The following is a 23,871-nucleotide window of genomic DNA, read 5'->3' as shown; positions in this document are numbered from 1 at the left end:
ACATTCTGGATTTTTGAAACATTTATTTTTACCTTTTTATTAACAATCCACAACAGGAAACAATGTGTAGGCACAAAAGTTTTTTTTTTATACTGCGAGAGACAAAAAGGTTAAATTTAGGAACCAAATTCATATCAAAGCATTCACTCTGTGTGGAAACTCATTGTTAAAGCATGTAAACCAACACTGACTGGGTCAATGACTCTGACTGAACATCTTTAAATATTTGACACTGGCAGCTTCACTGGTGTTCCTCTCATTGATAATGATCTGCAGCAGCTCCAGATATAAGTCTGTTGGGGTTCCTGGGTCACGTCCAGATCACCTGATGGTCCGGTACATCATAAAGTCGACCGTGGTGCATCGTGGAAACTTGCCGATCGAGCTCTCCTCCACGGGTGTGTAAACTTTGATCTGCCTCATGTGCGTATCTCTCCCGTTCTGGTGGTTGGCCAGCACGGCGATCTGGATCATGAATGTGCTGATGGGCTCGTTTGTGCGCTGAAAAACACACAAACGCACACACACAGAGTGACCGATCATCAAGCCACTTCTTTAAAGATACTTATAATCTGCCAATTTTAACTACAACTTTAACCACCGGAAGGCAGCGTTTTACCAGCAGCTGCTGTTCTGTTTAAGTTCAATGTTTCTGTTTTAGGTGCTCCCATTGAGAAGAATGTGCTGCTTAAATAAATATTACAGCAGCAGTCCCCAACCTTTTCTATGCCACGGACTGGTTTATGTCCGGCAATATTTTCACGGACCGGCCTTTAAGGTGTCGCGGATAAATACAACAAAATAAAAGCAGTACCATTACCAAAAAAAAGAAAAAAGAAGATTTATACATAACACATGGGAAAAGACCCAGAGAAACAGAGTTAACCATAAAAACGATGAAAACCATAAATTTCACACCTGAGCCTCAACTCTCGTGGCCCGGTGCCAGTCGGTGGCCCAGAGGTTGGGGACCGCTGCATTCATTAGACTGACTCACTGCTCCATCTTGTGGTACAAACTGGTATTACATCACAACAACACTTGCTTTTCTTTTACATTCTGTTAATGTTGTAATGACATTTTAAACATTTTAACCATATTTAAACACAAGAATTTACAAAAACTTATCTCTAGCTCCCCTGAGTTGAAAAAAACAAACAAACAAAACACTCAAGTTTATATTCACTGTCCAATCATAAGAGCTGTAGGTTACTGCACTTGGTGGTATGTAAAGACCCCTACAAGTCTTAGGTGGAGAAGCGCTGCCTTATTTTTCTGCATTACGTCTATTTTTGCAGGAACAGTGATTCACAAATTTATCAGACCACCGGCCAGAGTAAGGTTTATGCCACCCTAAATGAACAGTATTTATAATTATCAAATTCACTTTTTATGTTTCTGTAATGGTTAAGTCACCAATGTGTACAAGCAGAAGCACCCAGTGCTCATAAAATGTTCATTTTATTGCTAAAAAATAATTTTTGCTGCTATCCATGCATTTTTTTAAATTTACTGTCTTACCAAAAACAAAGAATAAAAGTGTAAAGCACAATATTATTTTTGAATCAAGATTCCAAACTACATTTATTTGCTTGCATTCATAAAAACCTTTTTATAGTGCTCGAATGTTATGTCTGAGTTCCGGCTCAAGTTTAGGTACAAAAACATGAATTCAGTCATTTTTAGTTTTGTTTGTTTGTTTGTTTACATATTTTTACAGAACTTCTTTGTTCTCTTGATTTTAAGATAAGATAACTCTTATTGTCATCGCACAGTCACGCTTTGTACAAAAATACAGTGAAATTAGAAAACTGTTGCCTTTCAGCACTAAACACAACACAAACTTTAAAGTGGATAAAAAGTGCAAAGAAGGTATGAATTAACGAATGAATGTTGATTGCACAATGAAGGAATAATTTTGTTATCCGCTGTACATCATCATAACCACAAACCCTTCTGAAAGCCTACTTCTACAACCTGCACCTCCCTTGAATGCCAACTACACGTCGGCTCAGCACAGACAATGAAGGCAGCGATTAAACAGTTCAGTACTGTTGTTTTCTTCTATAGAAACACTGAACAGTCGCCTGCGGCGGGAAATCTGTACACTTTCTAATCAGTAGGTGTAGTAGTTAACTGCACAGCGACTTTAGTTCCCTGACTTATGGGAAAGAGTCAAAATAAGGGAACAAATGTCTCTCTCCGTCTTTCAGTCACTGTGGCTGGTTGTCAGTATTTACAAATACACGTTTATACAGATGGTAAGCCTGCAAATGTTCCACAGTGAGTAAATGACTGGATTCTGTCCCCTGACCGAAGGCTTTACATTCAGTTACAACCTGTCGACCAGAGACAATCAGAAATGCAAACAGAGACCACAGAGCAGGATGTTACAGAGTCCTGTTTTGGTAAAATTCAGCATTTAAAGGTTGGAAAAATATTAATTCTTACCGGATTCATGAGAGAGATGTGAATCCATCCACTGGGCTCCACCATCTCTAGCTGCTGCAGAGGGGAAGACGAGGAAGAGGGGGTTCTGAGTGGTTTTGAAACCTCCGGATGAAAATCAGATTATTTTTATTAATTATTCATTTTATTGAGATATATACACTAAGCTTTACCCTGATTTCTTGAAGATTGTGGAAGTTGTTGCCGACTCGCACCGAGATCTTACTCGGGGTGTAGCTCTCGTCTGACTTATAATCAGCATAAATGCACAACATCTTCACTGTCGTCCTCCTTCTTTACTCCACAGGTCACATATTAAAGAAAGTGAATTAATGACAAAGCAAAAGAGTAAGGTTCTGTCAGCAGCAGCACACACAAATAAAATTAACAACACCTTCCAGTTAAAGATAATGTACATTTTCCAGGTTTACTTTAACTTCTCTTGTACAGAAGCTGGAAAACGTTACCTGAACTGTATGTTGACCAGGTGAGGCTGCGACCCATCCGACTGCCAGTAGGTCTCCAGGTTGTCATCCCTTAGCTGATCCACTCCAAAACCTGGACACGTAGAGGGCAAACACATCAGACTAGAATTGATCCCAACGGCCACTGAAATTGATCCAAACGTGGCAATCGTGCAGTAAGGCAAACTGCTTACTGCGCTGTGAAAATGTGGATATGCATATGAACAGCTCCAAGGAGAAAGATAACACAATTTCTGAGATTGTGTCCACTTCTGAAAGATGTTTACAGTCATCTGTTCACACAGCAGACTGTATGCAGGGGTGGGGGTGGGGGGCTGAGGGAGTAGTTACCAGGTTTACAGGAAGAGAGGGACCACACCGCCTGGGAGCCGATCTCCCGAACCGTCCCGGTCCGCTCCAGCTGCTTTGGGTCAGCTCCAGGTGGTGTCTTGCTCGGTGTCGCCATACTTTAAAACAAAAAAACACAAGTTCAGCACACTCTGATGGAAAATCTGACGCGTTTTTCTCAAAAGGTTCATGGAGATCAGTAACCTAACACCAACGTCTATTCATGTTTTCGATATTTTAAGGTTTATTCACACTTAGTAAATACAACTTAATCAACGAAGCAAATATAACTGTATTTTAGTAATAAGCTGACCATTAGGTAAAGTTCGGCTTATAAATATCACTACTGGTACCATCTATTTTAACTAGATTATAACCAGACGCAAACCTTTATGCATATTTTAAACATTTTGAGCTCTAGTTCCATTTAATAGAAAATACAGAAAATGTAAGTCCTGTTTAGGAATAAGGGGACCTTTTGGTAAACTTCTTCGTATAAATGACAAAGCTAGAGCATCCATTTCAGCTAAAAGGTGACTTATTTGGGAGTTATTTATGACACTAGCTAGTCGCCAGCAGCTGACACTTCTCAACTCTAAACGCTCTCAAAACCACTAAAACTCAATCTACGCCACAGTTATTGAAGCCGACTCACAGACGAGTTAGTACAGGTCTCCGGGGTGTCGTGTCAGTGCATCAGAAATACGGCTGCACGTCCAAAATAGTTTAAATCCGTTTCTATTTACACACTTCGAATCTCCCACTTTTTTGCGCGAAGCGTCGCTTCTTATACACGTCACCAGCGCTGAGCAAGCAGTCGCATGCTATCTGCGATACTCCCGCCATCTTTCCTGCCGGCTTCCAGCCCGTGAGAGGAACACGTTGCTGGAAAAAAAACAGAAGTTTCACCCCACAGTTTTTGTCTCTAAACGTGTCTTCTCTTCTAATCCCTTCTTAACCGGGTAGCTGGAGCCGGATAAGGGTGAGTTTGCGTACTCATCGCCCTGGAATTTATTGCTTTTGACGTTTTTATTGCCACAGAAACGAGCAGATGTCGGGCTGCTGGGCCTCCGCTGCTAATATCGTGAAGCTAGCCGTTAGCATTCTCCAATGAACATCCTAAACTTCGCTTCCACCGGACAAGCGTCTCTTTATAATTGGTCCGTTATCCAGTGTAAGTGTATGGTTACAGCTTGTTGGGAGTCAGTTAGTGTGGTCTCCCCTGTTTGCTTGTATTGCTGAGAGACGGGCCCTGAAAATATTGCGTTTTCCTTTAACGACAGGATCATGCGCCAAATTCCATTCGTAAATCTCCCAAGTTATGATGTTTCACATCACTCACCGTAGCAGACAGTCATGGGATTGTAATTCCAAGACATTTTTAAGGTGTTTATGGGTAGTTTATTAATTCGGCATATGTATGCACCACAAATCAGCACGTTATCTGAGGAGAAATCCCTAGTTTGATGCTCATCGCCACCGCCCGTCATGGTAGAATACAGCTAGTTAAAATAATTAATATTATGAGTTAAATTAATGCCGAACTAAAAAGAAAGTTGGGCACAGATTCTTTAAATGAGTTGAAGCGGGTGTTTCCAGACACATGCGTACAAACGTGACGCAACGATGAAAGGGCAGAATTTTAAATGAACACTGGTGTGGCTCGCTCTTTCTTTACAAAAGACTGCAAAGCTCAAATGGGCCCGACTCCTGGGGGCCTAGATACGCACACACCAGACCAGGATCAGAATTAAAGACTGCAGGTATTAAATGCAGCCAGAGGCTGGTTTAGGCAGGAGATCTGCAGCACTCTATTGTTGGATAAAAAGAGCGTTTGTTCAGAACCGAATGTGTTGTTTCAGCAGAGTTAACATTGTGCATGTGGACGCAGGTTTGACCCCGACTGCTGCACTCTACATTTAGAGACTTTTTGGATGGTTTTGGGCAGCTGCATGCTAATCATGACTCAGTTTATAAATTGTTCCTGTTTCTCTTTGTATGTTTAATCACATTTTCCCAAAACCAGCTCCTCAGATATCAATTTGTTTCTCCAGCTCCACAGGTGCTAACGTCCATCATTCCCGCCCTCAATCATGGCAGATAAGAACACCAGGATCGCCATCGTCAACCATGACAAATGCAAACCTAAGAAATGCCGTCAGGAGTGCAAGAAGAGCTGCCCGGTCGTCCGTATGGGTGAGTGTGGAGATGATCGCACAGACGGCACAAACTAGAGTGAAAGAGAAATGTGTCTAAATGTGAACCGTGTGTGTCTTCAGGTAAACTGTGTATTGAGGTGACTCCACAGAGTAAGATAGCGTGGATCTCAGAGTCTCTGTGCATAGGCTGTGGCATCTGCATCAAGGTAATCTTAGCGCCTGAATATCTAGCAGGAAATGATCTTTTCAGACTGCTTTTAGTCACAGTGCTTAAACTATTAAGAGTGTGTTTTTGAAGTTTGTTTTGTGACTTTTTCTCCTTGCAGAAATGTCCGTTTGGAGCACTGTCGATCGTCAACCTTCCCAGCAACTTGGAGAAGGAAACCACACACAGATACTGCGCCAACTCCTTCAAACTGCACCGGTATGGCGATAAACCTCCAGTCTGTTTACCTTCACTTCACAGCTGAGCAGTGTTTCCTCTGATATGTTACAAAGGCCTCGGGAAACAGGTCGGAATTAAGTTCCAGCGTAGCTGTTATTCTTGGATCGCTCCTTTAGTTCTGATCACCTCCACCATGTGCTATGATTTTAATTTTAGTTATTACTGGTTAATAGATAGTGCTTTCAGTTTTTGTTTGGAGGGTCCACAGATTCTTAGCCTGGAGGCTACACATCAGGTCAGGTGTGGTTTTGCAGCACTGTCCAACACGGACTTCTGTTGGAACATCTCGCGGGATCTGAGGAGGAGAAACAAGTTGTTTTGTTCACACAAATAAAAGAATCTCCTTGACTTTACTACTCCATGGAGTTGAAATCAAAAGTGAAGATCGCTCTTTTGATTTCCTGGAGGAGATTTAGGATCCGTGAAAGGGGCTCAAGCTCCACGTGATGATCTCAACAGTAAACAGAAGTTTACATCCACTCAGGTCTACAACCCTGTGAGTGTTCTCCTCACTTGATGCCCTCTGGGTGGAAGCTGGACTCCTCAACTGAGAACCTGCTACTGCTCATAGCTGGAGAGCCAGCTCTGATGATCCAGACAAGTTGATGCTCATTCTCTGTACAACAAGAGGACCTTTAAAAAGTGAGAGGTTGACCTTGGAGGGGAGAATAATAAAAATAATGTTTCAACTGTTAATGATTTTTATGCTTTAAATAAAAGCAATAATCAGCTGCCTCTCCACTGAGGTCCTAACCCAGGGCTGTGATGGTGCTGTCCGAGTCGGTACGACCACCATACTCTGCATATACTCTGTTGCAGACGCGAACAGCTGGAGAGCCGCTGTCCATGTAGTCATTCCTGAGAAGTTGCTGCGCTGTCATGTCAAGTTCTCTGCTGACAGGTCTGCGTGGTCACTGAAACAGAGCGGCATTCAAACGTCCGCACAGACCCTCGTCTTAACCGTCTGATGATGACATTTACGTCATTTTACGTAAGCGGACCCTAACGGGCTCATGGAGCTGGACAGAGTAATTCCTGATTAAAGAGAGGCAGCTGAATGACATCGAGGATCGTCACATCATGACAGGAAGCACAGCTCTAGTTCAATACCAGCAACTGGACTTTCAAAATAAAAGCATGGGAAGTGACAAATCAGTCTTTAAGTCTCTGAAGTACACAAACATACCCAGGTAGCCCATCTATGTAAAGAAACACTGCTAAGACTTTGGGTTTAAGTAAGAGCTTATTATTATTGCTCAGCAATGAAGTCATTTTAGAACCATGGCAGCAAAGAAAAGCCGTCAAACCAAAGCAGAAACACCTGAAAGGAAAGCTGATGAAATTATTTGATTATTAGCTTATGTTAAAGTCTGTTATGGTGGGTCAAGATGTTTATAGTGTGTGTGTGTGGTGCAGGCTGCCTATCCCCCGGCCCTGGTGAGGTTTTGGGGCTGGTGGGGACCAATGGTATCGGCAAGTCCACAGCTCTGAAAATTCTGGCCGGAAAACAGAAACCAAACCTGGGGAAGTTTGATGTGAGTGTTCACACATGACACACACACAGGCCAGCAGTCATGTTGCTGCTGGCCTGAGAAGATAATGTTTGGGTGGAGTTGCCATTGTTGGTTTGCTGGCCATCAGTTTAGCAACAGGAAAAGATTAAGGTGTGGCTCGACCGACCGGTCGGGTAACTTTATCAAATGCTCTTCTCACTCCTAATGATGGTTGAAATCTTTAGCCAAAGCCAAAATTCTTGATTAGGTTCTAAAGTTCCATTTAAAAACAAAACTCCTCGCTTGTAATTCAGTTTGACTCATTTACTCATGTTGTTCAGCTCATTCATTGTAAACCCACAACTTACTGATACTTACTATAGCTTTTCTTGAATTTTTGTACTTTTGTTATTAATTTTCTTTAAGTATCCTTACAAATCCCATATTTCCTGTTAGTAAAGTAGAACAGATGTGCAACTGTTCCATATGACAGATGTGTTGCAAGGAACAGACTTCAGGGACATTTACATGATAAACCTTTTTGCTTGAAAAGCTACGAACAAATTAACTTGTGCAGGACAACACACCAAGTTATGGTTACATGGACTCTGTCAGCCCAGCTTTGCATGATTCACATTCAAAGTAATGCTTCTTTTTCTTATACTAGGCCTCATTGCAGACACTCAGTTCATCATCCTGGATCTGATACAGATCCTGGAGTTTTTCGCCCTCAGGGATCATTTCCACACATTGACCTCGTTGTCAGAAGTTTTGTGTTTTAATGATCCGTACTTTGAAATCCCAGAATCCTCCAGACTGGCAGGAGATCCTGACCTACTTCAGAGGGTCCGAGCTGCAGAACTACTTCACCAAAATCCTGGAGGACGATCTGCGGGCCATCGTGAAGCCGCAGTACGTCGACCAGATCCCAAAGACCGTCAAGGTTCCCGACTTTTCCTTGAATATATCGTTCCTGTTGGTATGGGCGTTCACGCTGATGGCCGGTTGTAATTCTTCATCTCCACCTACAGGGGTCAGTAGGGGCCATCCTGAGCAGGAAAGATGACACAGACACGCAGGACCTTGTCTGCGAACAACTTGGTACACACACACACACACACACACACACACACACTCTTAATTACAAGCTGAAGAACCTTCATGTGGAAGCGTTTACACGCCGACTGTAAACAGTTTAGTGCCGTTATGAACAAACACAGTCGTGTGTTAGTATTTTTAGGTTGATACACACTATTTACTCTTGTGAGGACCATGTGACACATCACAGGACCATTCATTGGAACAGACTTATTTCATGGGTCATATTTAAAGAAAGCGTGTGTCTCCGTGTGGAGCTGATAAACCAGTTTGTGTGCAGAAACTATTCCTATTCTTAAAATAATCCCACAAAAGCAGCGTTTAATCCCAGGGATCTTCCCCCTGTTTTGGATTTTTTTTTAAAAGCTGCGTATAAACAACATTTCTAATTGTGTCTCTGTGTTTGTCTGCAGATCTGAGTCACCTGCGGGAGAGGAACGTGGAGGATCTGTCCGGAGGAGAGCTGCAGAGGTTCGCCTGTGCTGTCGTCTGCATCCAGAGAGCTGACATGTGAGGAAACAGCTCGAAAGCTTATTTATTTAATATTTAACAAACGTATTGTTTTGTCTGTGAGCTGAGAGCCGAGCTCGCAGACTGACCGCCGTCTTCTTGTTTCTGCTCTTCTGCTGCAGTTTCATGTTTGACGAGCCGTCCAGTTACCTGGATGTTAAACAGAGGCTGAAGGCCGCCATCACCATCCGCTCACTCATCACCCCCGACAGGTTTGTCACTTCAAAGCTTCGGTTTGATCCCTGGAGGTGCACCGCCGCTCTTAAACATGATGTTGCGTTGCAGGTACATCATCGTAGTGGAGCACGATCTGAGCGTGCTGGACTACCTGTCGGACTTCATCTGCTGTCTGTACGGAGTCCCGAGCGCCTATGGAGTCGTTACCATGCCCTTCAGCGTCAGAGAGGGTAAAAACATTATTGCACCACACCTCTGTAAAAGTGTGAAGAAACAAGTGGTGGTATTTGTCCTTAATATCACCGTCGCTAAGTGGACCCAAAGCATGTCCTGATCTTCCTGCATCCTTCCTCCAGGTATCAACATCTTCCTGGACGGTTACGTCCCCACGGAGAATCTCAGGTTTCGCGAGACGTCTCTGGTCTTTAAGGTGGCCGAGACGGCCAATGAGGAGGAGGTGAAGAGACTCAGGCATTACCAGGTCAGTTTATGTGCCTAATCTCTGAATCACTGCTCATTTGCTTTGGCTCGTTGTTTTCTTTTTGTCTTTCCTCCCCTACCACTTTCATTTCCTGTCATGTTTTTCTTTTCAAAATAAAAGCTTCATCACACGGGGCTGTAGTTCTATCTGCCGATTCCTTTTCTTTCTTGAGCTTTTCTGGTCTTGTGGGTTTAGAAATGTCGTCATTAACCCTTTAAAGCTCACCACAGGACCAACTCCGTTCATTATTGAGATACACAAATTTTTATGAAGTGCAAGAAAAATGAAAATAAATATTATTGTGCAGAATTTGCAAAAAAGCAGCATAAGAAAATGAGCCGAGTTGCTTCTTTGTTCAGTGTTTGATTGTTTGTTGTCGTTCAGTATCCGGACATGTCGAAGACGATGGGCGAGTTCACGCTGGACATCAAAGGAGGAGAGTTTACAGACTCTGAGATCATGGTGATGCTGGGAGAGAACGGTGAGCTGCGCTGAGGGTTTTAGTCTAAATCTCTGTGGTCAAGGTTTAAAAATGTTTTTAAATTTAACTTTTTAGATGTTTCATTTAGAAGCAGCTTTGGAGGCCGTCACACATTTGATCATTTCCAAGCCAATTTTAAAAAATCTAATTTAAAGGGTGTGAACCTGTAATTTTTCTTATTCAGTTAATTTAATCTCAGAGAAGAAAAGTTGCAAAATATGAAAAATCTCGTAGCTCAGACGAGCTCATTTAAAGTGGCACTAAAAGAAAATAATGAAAATATGAAATATAATAAAAATATGGATCATCTTGTTTCCTCTGACTGTTTCTCTCTAACGTCAGAACAACTGCATTTCTCACAAAAATGAAAACGCTGACATGTGCACGTCTGAAAGTGTGTATGTGTGTTTCCAGGCACAGGGAAGACGACCTTCATCAGGATGTTGGCCGGTGGGCTCAGACCTGACGGAGGAGGTGAGTCTCTCTCTCTCTCAGATGAAGCCGGATTAAACCGGACGCACCCACTGACCCTGAGCTCTGTCTTTCAGGCGAGATTCCCATCCTGAACGTCAGCTACAAGCCTCAGACCATCAGCCCCAAGTTCAAGGTCAGCTCTCGTTTTCTAACCGCAGACCCATGACAGGATCATCCATCCGCCTGTTTCACAGCTTTCAGCCTGCTGATTATTTTAGTCAGCAAACTGAATTTACAGAAATCCAGGGTTCAGAGTCCAAAAAGTTTAAATAAAGTCGAAGCAGACTTTGACCATTGTTCATATCATGAAAAACAAACTAAAATTTGATACATCAGATTAAACGTCTGTAGCGACCAAGGTCCGGACTCTGATGGAGTCAAGTGTGTTTTACGTTTTCAGGGCAGCGTCCGAGCTCTGCTGCACGAGAAGATCAGAGACGCCTACACACACCCGCAGTTCATCACCGACGTCATGAAGCCGATGCAGATCGAGAGCATCATCGACCAGGATGTAAGAGAGACACAAACATTCTCGTTTGGATATCTTAGTGAGGACATCTAATTAACCTAATGCTTTCCCGAGCCGCTTACCCTAACCATCAGCCTCACTGTAACCCTGACACTAAAACCACATCAATCTTTTTCCGTTTTATTTTGTTACTTGCGTGTCATCAGACTCAATTTAAACGTAATTAAAATAAAATGTAATGAGAAAGCGTTTTCTAATGAGATACGATGAGGACGGGGTAATGAAGCTGCCTCTGCTCCGCCCACAGGTGCAGAACCTGTCTGGAGGTGAGCTGCAGAGAGTCGCCCTCACGCTCTGTTTGGGAAAACCGGCCGACGTGTACCTCATCGACGAGCCCTCTGCCTACCTGGACTCCGAGCAGCGATTGATGGCCGCCAGAGTCATCAAGAGGTATGCGCTCCTCACCCTGCTCCTCAAGCAGCTCCCCTTCCTCATGTTTATCCTCGAACACAAGCGTCAACGAATCCACAGCGAGCGGCTTAAAACTCAGGATTTCTTTTCAGTTTTAGTTTGATACAAAGTCAGACGAGAGCGCGTCTTAATAATCATATTTCAGGTAATCTCCTCGTTTCAGCTTCATTCTTGGAGTCTGTGAGTAGCTTTGCATGATTTACAGCTCAACAGTATTTTTGTTCTTTGTTATTTGAATGGTTAATCTTTGCAGCAGTGGAAGATGGTAAGAAGTGTTTGTCATGTCTCAAAATACGTAACTAAGGAGGAAAACTTCCACATTTGATGACCTGAAACGGTCTAATTAGAAGGCCTCGTTGTTGTCGCGTGTCTCTGCCCGTGTGTGGCGCTGTTGTGACATGTCTTTTATTCGCAGGTACATCCTCCACGCCAAGAAGACAGCCTTCGTGGTGGAGCACGACTTCATCATGGCGACCTACCTGGCCGACAGAGTCATCGTGTTTGACGGGATTCCCTCCAAGAAGACTTCAGCCAACACGTAAGATGAACCGCCGAGTCTAAGCTGCTTCGTCAGCTCGCCGGCCGCCGCCACAGTAACGTGATGTTTGTTTTTTCAGGCCTCAGAGTCTGCTGGCTGGGATGAATCGCTTCCTGTCGCTGCTGGAGATCACATTCAGGAGAGATCCGAACAACTTCAGGCCGAGGATCAACAAACTCAACTCCATCAAGGTAACGCCACGACCCGACCTCCATGTTTATTTGAACCTTTATTTAAACACACTGACCATCACACACGGACGGACTCTTGACACGAAAACGCAGCACTGAACTAATAATATTAAAAAGTAACTTTAATGACACATTAACACTTTATTTTCCATCACACTTCAAACGTAGTAGAATTGTCGAACGAGGTTTAATTGAAACATTAAACTTAATTTTAAAGGTTTTTCCAACAACAGCAGAGGAAATCTGTCTTTGAGCTTCTTCAGCCGGGTTTTTGAGTCTGTGTGAACATCAGAGTATAAACAAGTGTCCATGATGACACAGACAGATGGCATGTAAGATTTCACGGTCAAAAATGTATGTAATGTATGTAACATGAGATGAAATGTGAAATTATGAACAACCCACCATCAGCGCAGTCGCGGCGAGACTCGTGGGACATGAACAAATAAAACGTGTAACGGCCTCGTTAGAGCCTGTTTACACTCGCCGCACAACAAAAATGACATCTTGTCCATCTGGATGTCGTTTCAGCCAGTCCTGCATTTCCTGATCTTTGTAACCTGTCACAGGTGCCGCTGCAGCCAGTTTGCTGACGCAGTTTATGATTGTAGTTGTTTTTATCGGCGCTTTAGTGACGTCAGTGCAGACGCTCAATGATCGTACTGAGGGGCACCAGTGTGAGGCTTCTCCGCCTCCTCCGGGGTGATGTGGAGGTTTTATGTCAGTGGTGACACATGACGAGTCCTCGCCCGTCAACACCGGTATAAATGATACAGAGCTGTGGTGATTTCACCGTGACCTGTGCCCTGCCTCATAGGTGTCAGGGATGCACAGAGCTACACACAGCAGAGTCCAGCTGTGATTGGTGCCGTGCTTCAGCCAGGCGGAAATCAGTTTTCTTCAGATCTGAGAGTCTTACATGACAAAGATGCAGCGGGTCGATCCATAAACTCGATTTATTTTGATTTACAACATTTCTGATTCAACCCAAAGGACGTTTCTTTAAAGCTGATCTAACAAATAAAACCCATTTGTTAAAAAATAAATCAAAGAAACTAAAATACAAATCTAAACCAGTACACTATAGAGAGGGAAAGCATTATTATATATTATAAATATATTTTTAATAAATATATTTAAGTTCAGGCTCATTTCCAGCTCCGTGTTTTTATTTCTTGGAGACCATTAGCTTTGCAGGTCAAAATAATCCTAATTTATCTTGGTCGCACATGCTCATGCTGCAGTGTGATTTGCTGTGTTTTAGTCCATTGTTGCCAGGCAACATGATGACATCATATGTCATGCATAACAAGTTTTGTATCAACAAGTTTTGTTGAAATTGAACCGATGCGATGCTGTTATAAAGTGTTGCCGGTGCATAAATACTCCAAATGGGTCATTTTAGCCCACTGGAAGGTGGTTGCTAGGCAACAAGATGACATAACAGCTGCATACACGCTGGAAGCGACAGGGCGACCAGAGACCATAAAGTCAGTGACTTTCGACGAAATAACAGCTGGTGACATGAGAGGGGTGGGAACCAAAATAGACTTGACTCAACTTACAGGTGAACCAATGAGAGCGAAGAACACAGCTGACCGACATACAACCTGGTAGTAAAAGTGTTAGAGTTACCTAGGCAACTGGACCCTGGAATGTTCTCGGGCAATCGGTTGCCGGCTTCAAGGCGACGTGCGACTGGCTGCCAGCATGAAAGCAGCTGAAGAACCTCGTCTTGAACGCGAGTTTGCAGAGACTGAGCACTTTTAGCTCCGCCCCTTTAAGCAAACGTTTTTTACGATTCACTGTTTTTGCCCAAAGCCTTGGATTTGAGCAGACGGTTCTAATCTCTTGACCCGCTCAGAGGCATTTAGCATTTTCTCTTAATCTGTTCAAACCCGAGGAAGCATCACAGTGCTCCTCCGGTTTAACTGAAGACTCTTCTACCGTTACATGTGATCACTTTAGAGCTTTTACTGTGCTGAGCTGCAGTCGTCCACTCAGCTGTGGGGTTATTTAGAGATAATAATTAGAAAATGTAGCCCTCCCAGCATTATATATGCTGCTGCACTACATGGAAGTCTTTATGTAGGGGGGTAGACAGAAAAATGGGAACGGTGATGTCAGTGAGGAGGAATCAGTCCGACCTTTGACCTCTGCCTCATCTCTCTGCAGGACACGGAACAGAAGAAGAGTGGGAACTATTTCTTCCTGGACGACTAAGACCCACCTGACCAATGGCGACTACCCAGCCGCATCTTGGAGCCGGCGCACGCTCAAGCGTTATAACCTCACCATTTCATGGCCGGCCTGCCAAACAGCAGACATATTAAAACTTTAAATAAAAAAAACATTTAAGAAAAACAAAGAAACATCAGCCTATATGTACCGGACTGCGTTCAATAGCCAGCAATGTTGTGAAGTGTTTAAAAATAAAGTGCATTGCGTTGTGTGTGTGCGTGCGTCAGGCTGAAAACGCTTGGCTGAATTCAGAGGCGGCGAGAATATTTTAACACCCGTACATTTACAATCAGAATAAACTGATGCTTCCTGAACCAGGAATGCTCCGTGTGTGTCTTTGTTTGTAAACACCTTACAGACTCGAGGCTAACACAACTCAATTCAGTTTTTTTTACAAAAAAGATAAAGACCCTACAACAATACAGAGGAAACCCCCACAAACGCTTTGTGACAATGGGAAGGAAAAACTCCCTTTTAACAGGAAGAGACCAGCAGGCTTGGGGAGGGACAGCCATCTGCTGTGACCATTTGGGGGTGAGGAGAGGAACAGAGAGTGACAACTATTCAGACTGTGCTTGACACCTACACGCAATTTAGATTCACTAGTTAATCAAACCAGTCACTGCAAGTCTTTAGACTGGAAGTAAACCAGAGTACCCAGACACACCCCAGGATTTGAACCTTGTTGGTGTGAGGCAGCAGTGCTAACTGTGGAGACACCTAGGAGCTGAAATATGGTTTAAAAGCATTTTCATGAACTCTACACCCTTTAGAGCAGAGGTGATCAATCAATTCTACAAAGGGGCCACATGAGAAACTGGGACTGTTGTGGAGGGCCTCACCAATAAGCTGGACTGTTTTTTTTTTTTTTTGGGGGGGGGGGTTTATAGTTGCAATTTACGGACGTTCCCTAAACACGTCACGTTTTAGTCATGGAGAAAGGGCAGCTATAAACAAACAACTAGTGTATGCCTGTTACCAGTTATCATTTCCTGAGCCCACTAGTTAAGTCATGTTGCCGCACATGGTGTGCAGAGACCGTCACGTTTGTTTCATGTTAACTGGATGATGTGACTGTGACCTGTTATTGGCATGTTGAGGTCTCCAGAGTAGAGATTAAACAATGTGTGGGGTTATTTCAGCGTTTATTGTGACAGCATGCAGTCATTGGCCTCAGGTTGGATTCAAAGCAGGCCTCTGAGTTAGCCTTGTGGCAGACAGAGAAAAGGAAATGGTAATGTTTGCGATGACTTCCTCCTTGACTTCAAGGAGGGTCCTTGGGCAAGACACTTCACCTACCGCCTACTGGTGTTGGCCAGAGGGGCCGATGGCGCGATATGGCAGCCTTGCTTCTGTCAGTCTGCCCCAACTGTAGGGGCAGACTGGCCTCCACCAGTGTGTGAATGTGAGAGTGAATGAATAGTGGCATTGTAAAGCGCTTTGAGTGCCTTGAAAAGCGCTATATAAAATCCAATCCATTATTATTATTATCACTGTCACAAGAATTTCAGAAAACTTGGCATTGAGGTTATGGTCACTGAGATTTTTAGTATGAAACTCCTACGTTCCCTTGTTCTCAAGTTGAGCCTGCCCAAAAGTGACATTGAGCTAAGCTTTTCAAAACAAGGTAGTTAATCAGAGATTTCATTGCATCATTTAAAAACTGCACATTGTACTTACTTATGTTATCTTTGTCTAATAATAAAGTTTGATGGCCTGAATCAGTTCTTCACGGCACTGCAGGCGATGATCAAAACCCACGAAACCTCTGTGGTGATTACCCCCCCTTCCCCAATATTTTTGTAAAGAAGTTTGTTATGCATTGCAATAGTTACTACGATATGCTAATAATATGCTAAAAGATTCTTTAATTTTATTCACCCAAAAACCAACCAACAGCTCCAGAGGCAGCATCTGAGCCAAAGGTTTATTTATTTAACCACATAGAAAATCAAATCCAAACAGCACGTTTTTGTTCTATACAGCAGTGTTTCTCCGAGCACAGAGAAGTAAACTCAGCAAACATAAGGCACTGGATCTGAGGTTAGACGACCAGAAACCAGCAGACGGACCTGAAAGAAAAATGTCCAAGCACAACTCACAGTGACCAACAGCCTGATGGGCGCTAACAGCAGCAGCAGTTCTTACACTCCTTTCCAGCCCGCTCCCCTTGGCTTTTTGCTTCCCCGCCCCCGCACTGATCCACTGAGCTCCCAGTATTTATAACGACATAAAAAACAAACACGACAAATTTATCTTTGACTCATCAGAGGAAGACTTCTGCAAATAATTTTAGAGAGAGGAGCAGACAGAGCGCTTTGTGTCTGTGCTTACCTTAGCATAGAGACATGGGCACAAACAGCTAGCCGAGCACGCCCATTTAAAGCTTGTTACTGTATGCAAAAACTGAATCTGGGGATTGACGGGCTCACCTGTGCTAAGCTAGCTAACTTATTAGATGTTATTTATATACAAAAATGCTAACTTTCTCCCGACAGTCATGGCTTTTCCCACTGCTTTGTGCTCAACTAACTAGCATAATGTAAAAATAGGAGTGGAAATATTTTTTTTAAAAAACATATGGTTTTAAGAGAGTTACTAAAAGATTGATTTATATAGGAAATAGGAAAATGCTACTTTATACCTCAAGGGTTTTTTGCTAAGCTAGCTAACAAGCTTTGCTAAGCTGTGCTAAATAACTATATGTACAAGTGAAAGAGTATGGTTTTATGCAATTTTTTTATGGATCATATAGAAAATTATACTTTACAGTCATAACTGATTTCCCGCTGCTAGCATTAAACCGTGATAATAGAAATAGAGGGGAGAGTATGGTTTTAAGAGAGTTACTAAAATGTATTTATATAGCAATTGTAATTTATGCCTTACTGATCCTTTTTTACTATATATCTTTATGAAATGAGTATTGTTCTATGCCAGTGTCATTAGATTGTTTTTTTTAATGCAGCAAAATGCTACTCAAAGTCTTCGCTGATTTTACCTTGCTTTATGCTAAGCTAAGCTAAACTGCCACAGACATGAAAGCGTTTCCTCTCAGGCAAGAAAGCTAATAAACATATTTCCCAAAATCTCAAACACAACCAGTAAAGAAACCCATACATTCATCATGTCAACACAGTGGGTAACTTTTTTAAATCATTCACAATCCTCGTAAACAAACTTTGAGCTCGACATTCATTGAATCCATTCGTCTGAGTGATAAGAAATAGTGCTAACATGCTATGCTAATGCACTTAAAAGAAAACAAGAGGATAGTGTTTATGTTTTGATACAAAGCAATAAGCTTGTTGATTTAGAGGCAGCAAAACACAAATGGAGTTATAGATTTTCCGACTCGGGTCCACACTGCATTTCCATGGCTGCCGGTCTACACCAATCAGATCTCCAGAAAAAAGCAAAAGAAAGAAAGAAAGAAAGAAAAAAATCACCACCTGTGTCCTCTTCTCTCATTGGCTCAGAGCTAATACCTTTTCTCACGAGCCCATCCCATGTGGGCAGGGTTAGGCTGAATATAGTTAAACCCCACCCCCATATCTCTTTCCTGTCTACTCCTGTACACGTCCCTGGTTGGATCGTAGCCACCCCTTCCTCTGCCTCCTCTCCCTCCTCTTCCTCTGTAGGGCCTCCTCTGCCCTCTGTAGTTTGGCACCATCGTTTTAAACCCCTCCACCTCCTCCCAGTCATCCTCCGTGCTGCAGCCCACAGAATGATTGTCCGTCATGGTGACAGGTTTCATGTAGCTGCCCCTCGGGCTCTGTTCATACACGTTGGTGGCATGGACCGGTTTCCGGGGACGGTATTGCGACGGAGAGCCGGGGCTGCTGCTGCTGCCTTTCATGGCTCCCATGGAGACGTCCTTAAAGTGCGGATCAGAAAGCAGAGCAACCTGAGAGCGAGACAGAAGGAGGTCCTGTTACAAGAGGATAAGATGCAGCATGACTTTCAAAATAAAACACCTAGTAATAAAAAGCTACCAGGAACGCTCTGGAATGTCAGACTTTCTAAATAAAAGCCACAAGATAGAGAAATTTAACTGGTTTCTTTAAACACTCAGATTTACATACTAAGAGCCAGTTAGTTACCAGGATGTTAAAGGATGGGTTTTAGTGTGTGTGTGGGGGGGATCTCAATTTCTTAAGATCTCATCAAGATGAGTTGTAACAATTTTTACGTTGTAACAATTTTTAAAACAAATCACTTTGTTATGAAAAGCTACCAGGGAGTTCAGAAATGTGACACTCTTCACATTATGGAAACTGTCAGATTTCCATAATAAAAGCCAACACCTGCTTACAGGAAATTGAAGGATGCCTTTCAGTGATCTTTTAAAGATAAAAGCCACTTCTAACTACTTATTAAATATTAGTTTCAAAATCAAAACTCAAAGTTAATTTGATTACGTTATCAAGTTGCTCAGAAATATACGTACTATGGGCATGTCGTTAAGTGGTGGATCCACCAGGAGCACTGCTCGTGGCAAACTCTCCCCCGGATCTCTCTTGAAGCCTATCAGGAAAACAAAATTAATTTAAAAATTTTTCCACGTGACAGTTAAAAGAAAGCCATAACACCTTGAAATGTAAGGACTTCATCTCCCAGAATTCCTGCTTACTATAATTGGATGGGACCATCACTGATCGGTTACTGTTGGTAGTGGGAATGTTGGGCGCAGCGGCGCTCTCCAGAGGACTGGAGATGTGGATGTTCCCGTGGCCAGGCATTGTGTCCCCGTTGATTGCCTGAAGCTGGTGCTGCTGCATCGCCCCCTGGCTCACCTGGAGCTCCTGGTGGGTGGATGCAGTTTGGTATGCCAGAGAGGAGGGGCTGTACGGACCCATGGCTGTGGGGTACACCGGGACCCCCGCGCCCTGATTTGGGTGGTAACCCTGAGATGAAGGCGGGGGACCCGGGTACGGCGGAGGTGGGGAAAGATACCCAACTGAGTAGCTTGGGTTTCGTGGAGGCATCTGTTGCCATGGCATCCTGGGGGGTTGTGGCTGGGTGATGGGGTACCTGGCCTGGTTGAAGGAGGGTTCAGCCGGACCGGGGGGCTCATCGAGCGCAGCCTGGTTGTCATACTGAGAGGGCACCGGTGCTACAGTGGGAGGGTACTGGTGAGGCGGATAGCCCTCCTGCGGGTTGGTGGGGGTGTGGCTGGGGGTGTTGCTGGGGGTGTTAGAGGGAAGGCACTGTGGGGACGGGGAACGGGAAGATGGCTTGGGCTGCATGGCATGGGCCTGCTGCAGGGGGACGAGGTACAGGTATGGTGGGTATATGGGCATGGAGTAGGCCTGTAGAGGAAGAGAGCAGAGGCAGGACTCAGCATCAGCCACTCGTTACTTTACTTAAAAGTGCATCAAAAATAACTTTTAGCTCTTAAAAAAAGTTTTATTATTTTAATAAAATTAAAGTACATCTTGTAGTGCTTAGCATTATTTTTACATAATTTACCACATTAAAATCTGTGTAAACAATACCTGTTGCTAAGCAACTGGGCATGCTGCTTCAGAAGTCATTGTTTACGTGGTTGCATTTTTTTGTTTTTATTCCAAATGTTCCCAAAATACAGCACACGATGAATCAACTTGTTAACAGGAAATGTGAGATGATGGGCTTTTATTTTAACACAACCCTCCATCCTCTTCTCCAAACCTGGTCTGTGTCTTGTGGGTGTGCGTTTGTGTGTCTGTTGGTCCAGGCTTACGTCTTACCTTAACGCCCAAGTTAAAGAAAAACCTCAAGATGTTGACATCTGGGGAGAAAAAAAAACAAAAAACACACAAGGATACAAAATCCTGATCAGATCTCTCTTTCATGGTGTTGCTCACTGCGCTGACACATCGCAGCCTCTACCTTTGCTCCATGAAAACACTGACCATTAACATACAAAACTAATCTCTAGTCTATTTCAGCTGCTTCGTCTCACAGGGAAGCACCAGCCTGTTCTTTATGTCTAACCCTGCCTGTATGGTGGCCTTCGTGCACATCTGTGATCAGAACAGAGTATTTTCTTTGCCTAAATGGTTCAAAAGCAGTTTTTGTGGAAGGACAGGTGTTTCCCGCTGAGGGAGTCCGTGTAGGACGTCCAGTGCTGATTAAATTAAAGCATGTGGATATTTTCTCATGTTTTCAAATCTGCTGAAACACTTCTGTCATGCCTAATTTTTTTCATTATTTCGTTTTACTTTGACAGTCAGCACCGTCTTTGAATATAGAGCTGTGAGTCTCAGAGTACGACACAGGCATGGCTCTGATGGCTGATCTGATTGTTCAGTTTTCTATGGCGACAGTTGACGTGGTTATTTATAATCTTAGGACTCTTTGGTGTGGCTCACCTGTGGGCAGGTCGTCCCCGGACTTGTTGGAAGAAAGGTTTGGAGTCGCGGCTATCTCGCCTCTCTCTCCCTGGGGGAATCCGGGATAAAGGAGGTCCTGGTAGAGCTGGGACATCTGCTGCAGGGGGACGGGTCCGGGGAGGGGCTGAGGAGGAGCAGTATGAGAGGGGTGAGGTGGGGATGGCTTCTCGGAGGCAGGTGGAGCTTGAGACTCGGGTGCAGACTGGTGCTGTTGTGGTGGGGTTTCGGTTTGAGTCTGGGGAACAATGGTGGAGGCAGAGAGAGAAAGGGAGGGATGTGGGACCTCAGAGGGGTGAGGAGCCTGGGCGGGGGGGTGGGGAAGGGAGGCCTGGGGGTAGGAAGCCACAGGAGTGGGATAAGAGGTCTGAATGTGGGGCTGGAGGTCAGTCTGAGGCGGGACAGGCGCCTCTGTGCCAGACTGCAGCTGATCCTGGGGCTCGTTCAGCATCATGGGTGGGCCCGTGATTTGTGGTAGAGAAGCCTGACTTTCAGTCTGGATTTGGGGTAAAGAAGACTCTGCTTGTTCCTCAGCTGAGGGCACAGAGACCTGGGTCTGGACCTCAGGTGGAGGAATTTCACTTTGGAAAGCCTGAGATGCCATCAGAGGGCCTCCAGATTTTGGTAAAGAATCTGAAAGAAAGAGAGAAGACATGAAGACCAAAGTAAATTACTGACGTGCCAGCTGCTGATACATTTACCAATCTGCCTAAAAAATACAAAACAGTCAAAATTAAGCACAAACTAAAGGGTGAGAACAAATATCTTTCAATTAAACTTCAAATATGTTTGTTATCTGTTAATCACATTACTGATTTTCACTTTGTTTATTAAAATCTCGCTGAAAACTGAAAAACAATCTTCAAGTTCCCAACAACAGAAATAAACCTGTTACAGCACAGTACAAAAATCCAATTCAGCTTCTTTGGATCATTTCACCCTTCAGAACAACTCTACCTGTATTTTCTTCTTTCATACGTCACCTGCTGGAGTTTTATAAAGGCTTAAAGTTGAGAATTATAAGGGGTGTGGCCACTTTCACTGTTAGCTGGGTGGGTACAAGCCCCAAAAAGCCTAGTCACACTGGCTATAGCCATCATTTAAATTGTTTACTACCAAACACCCAGAGCCTGAAACACCTGGGCAACCCTAAAAATGCTGGAATGGTAATAAACAAAGCTCTTATTTTGAAAGGCACATATGATTCAAAAGGATTTTAACCCCCAAAATAAACTTAAAAACAGTTTTTACTGGTTTAAACTGAAAATCGGCTACTCAGTGTCAGTCTGGGAATATCTGTGTATTTACTTCTGTGGACAGCCTGCGGTCTAAACTGTGACACGAGCCTGAAACTGTGAACAGATTTCTTACTTGTGGTTGGAGGTGGAGCAGGTGGAGCCTCCAGGACTTCAGCTGAAGGATGAATTAAGGAGGAGGAAGAGGGTGGAGTCTGAGAGCGGAGGAGAGAAGTGATAGGTGGAGAGGAGCGGGCAGCGGGGAAGCCTGGTGCAGCTGTGGGTGGGGAAGCGATGGGAGTGATGAAAGTGGGAGGAGGAACTGAGGAGGAAGGAGGAGGAGAGGTGGTTGGCTTAGGAGGAAGAACAGATGCAGGGGGGAGTTTAGAGGAGGAGGAGGAGGTGGGTGAAGCTGCGGGGAGAACGGGTGTGCTGTAGGAGAAGGCGGATGATGGGACAGAGGGAGGCAGCGGTGCTTCGCCTTTTGGAGAAGGTTTAGCAGCAGGAGGAGTAGCAGGAGGAGGAGGAGAGCCCGGCGCAGCAGTGGCTGAGGCGTAGGAAGGTGTGTTTGTTTTAGCAGCCGGAGCTACAGAAGTGAGTGGCAGGCTCACAGAGGGGCTCGCATTTGGCATCAAGGCCTTGACAAAATTCAGCCCCGAGGGGGTGGAGTCAGAAGGTTTAGCAGCAGGAAGGGCGGGGCTGGTCATAGTGTCAGGTGTAGTGGTTGTAGAGGTTGCTGTAAGAGGTGGGGTGGAGGATTTGGGTTTGTCCCCGGCAGAAGGAGACGGAGCTCTGACATCTTCAACGGGGCTCTTCTGTAAAAGGACAGAGCAGCAGCGATCAGACTCCAGGTTTTAAATTCCAGACGGTCCCTGAAGGTCTCAGGTAACACTTCAACGACCAAATGCACAGAAAAAACAGCTGCTCAGCTTCAGATTTGATAGATCATATATGGAGTGACCACATTCTTCATAGAGCTTCCTTACTGAAGTCCCAGGTATGAAGCAAACTAGTTCTGGAGAATTTGTGCACTCATAGGCTTTTTCTCCTTTTCAGAGGTTTTTTATTGATTTAAAAATCACCTCATGGTCTCACTCTCACATCATTTCTCGTTGGAACGATTGCCGTCTCTCTTAAAGAGCATGGCAGCACAGCTTATGTCACATCTGAACAAAGTCAGCGCGGTGGTGGAGGGATGATGATTTGGGCACCAGTCATTGAGTCATACATGAAGCCATCTTTATACAGAAGTGTTCTGGTGTAAATGTAGGACCCCCTGTCAGGTGTCTGACACACAAACACTGTCATGCAACAGGACGATGATCCAAGCCAAATTACAACCAAATGGCTAAAAAAACAAAGCAACCATGAAGTCCATGGAGGGCTGTGGTGAAAACTTAAGAGCTTTGCATAAATTACCGTCTGCAAACCTCAATGACTGGAAGCAACGTTGTAAAGAAAATCAGGTCAAAACTGCTGCACAGTGATGCGAGAGAAGGACAGTGTCAAAGAAAGTTTGTCCTACAAGCTCCTGAATGCTGTGGTGTACGTAGTTTTCGGAGGACTGCGAACGCCTCACGAGCTGACAGCATGTGATTAGTTATTTTAATTTATTTTCTTTATTTTAACTTATATTTTGTATTTATCTTCTATTTTATTGTTTTTAGTTTCTAAGTATTTTAGTTTTTATTCAGCAATCTAATTTTCTTACAAAGCTTCCCAATAGGCTTTTTAATTTGATTTTCTTTATTAGCATTTCATCTCATTTTCTTAT

At 43.9% G+C, this 23,871-nt stretch overlaps 3 protein-coding genes across 4 annotated transcripts in view; 1 reads left to right on the top strand and 2 right to left on the bottom strand.

Annotated features, from left to right (window-relative positions):
- The window catches only part of otud4 (OTU deubiquitinase 4), a 69,472-nt gene that overhangs the window by 28,155 nt on the left and 17,446 nt on the right, over window positions 1–23,871 (bottom strand). Inside the window, exons 16-21 of one of the 2 annotated variants that reach the window (XR_014872688.1) lie at window positions 22,234–22,912; window positions 20,845–21,495; window positions 20,221–20,261; window positions 19,122–19,800; window positions 18,939–19,015; window positions 16,327–18,395 (exon numbers count right to left, since the gene is read on the bottom strand). Coding sequence is in view for 1 of the 2 variants with exons in the window: in XM_085152934.1 (XP_085009060.1) it covers window positions 17,970–18,395; window positions 18,939–19,015; window positions 19,122–19,800; window positions 20,221–20,261; window positions 20,845–21,495; window positions 22,234–22,912 (2,553 nt within the window). In the remaining variant the exon portion in view is untranslated. Of the gene's footprint in view, window positions 1–15,371; window positions 18,396–18,938; window positions 19,016–19,121; window positions 19,801–20,220; window positions 20,262–20,844; window positions 21,496–22,233; window positions 22,913–23,871 lie in introns of those variants that run through there. The other variant, XM_085152934.1, reaches the window with a different exon arrangement.
- anapc10 (anaphase promoting complex subunit 10) lies at window positions 4–4,063 on the bottom strand. Its single transcript, XM_085153389.1, has 6 exons — window positions 3,916–4,063; window positions 3,264–3,379; window positions 2,916–3,006; window positions 2,622–2,742; window positions 2,452–2,505; window positions 4–501 (listed from the first exon to the last, which is right to left on the bottom strand). The coding sequence occupies exons 2-6, from the start codon at window positions 3,376–3,378 to the stop codon at window positions 322–324; spliced, it is 561 nt and encodes a 186-aa protein (XP_085009515.1). The 5' UTR covers window position 3,379; window positions 3,916–4,063; the 3' UTR covers window positions 4–321.
- On the top strand, window positions 4,090–14,809 carry abce1 (ATP-binding cassette, sub-family E (OABP), member 1). The gene is given in 20 exon segments (XM_085153036.1): window positions 4,090–4,242; window positions 5,315–5,456; window positions 5,540–5,625; window positions 5,746–5,843; window positions 7,281–7,296; window positions 7,298–7,399; window positions 8,163–8,300; window positions 8,389–8,458; window positions 8,869–8,965; window positions 9,088–9,177; window positions 9,251–9,372; window positions 9,499–9,623; window positions 10,008–10,104; window positions 10,519–10,578; window positions 10,653–10,711; window positions 10,979–11,089; window positions 11,355–11,497; window positions 11,934–12,056; window positions 12,136–12,247; window positions 14,423–14,809. Coding segments are annotated over 19 exon segments (1,800 nt in total). The 5' UTR covers window positions 4,090–4,242; window positions 5,315–5,353; the 3' UTR covers window positions 14,471–14,809.

This window comes from Neolamprologus multifasciatus, chromosome 3 (genome assembly GCF_963576455.1).
Source record: "Neolamprologus multifasciatus chromosome 3, fNeoMul1.2, whole genome shotgun sequence".
NCBI lineage: Eukaryota > Metazoa > Chordata > Actinopteri > Cichliformes > Cichlidae > Neolamprologus > Neolamprologus multifasciatus.
Note: the sequence above shows the minus strand (reverse complement) of the source record. Positions and strands in the feature narration are given on the sequence as shown.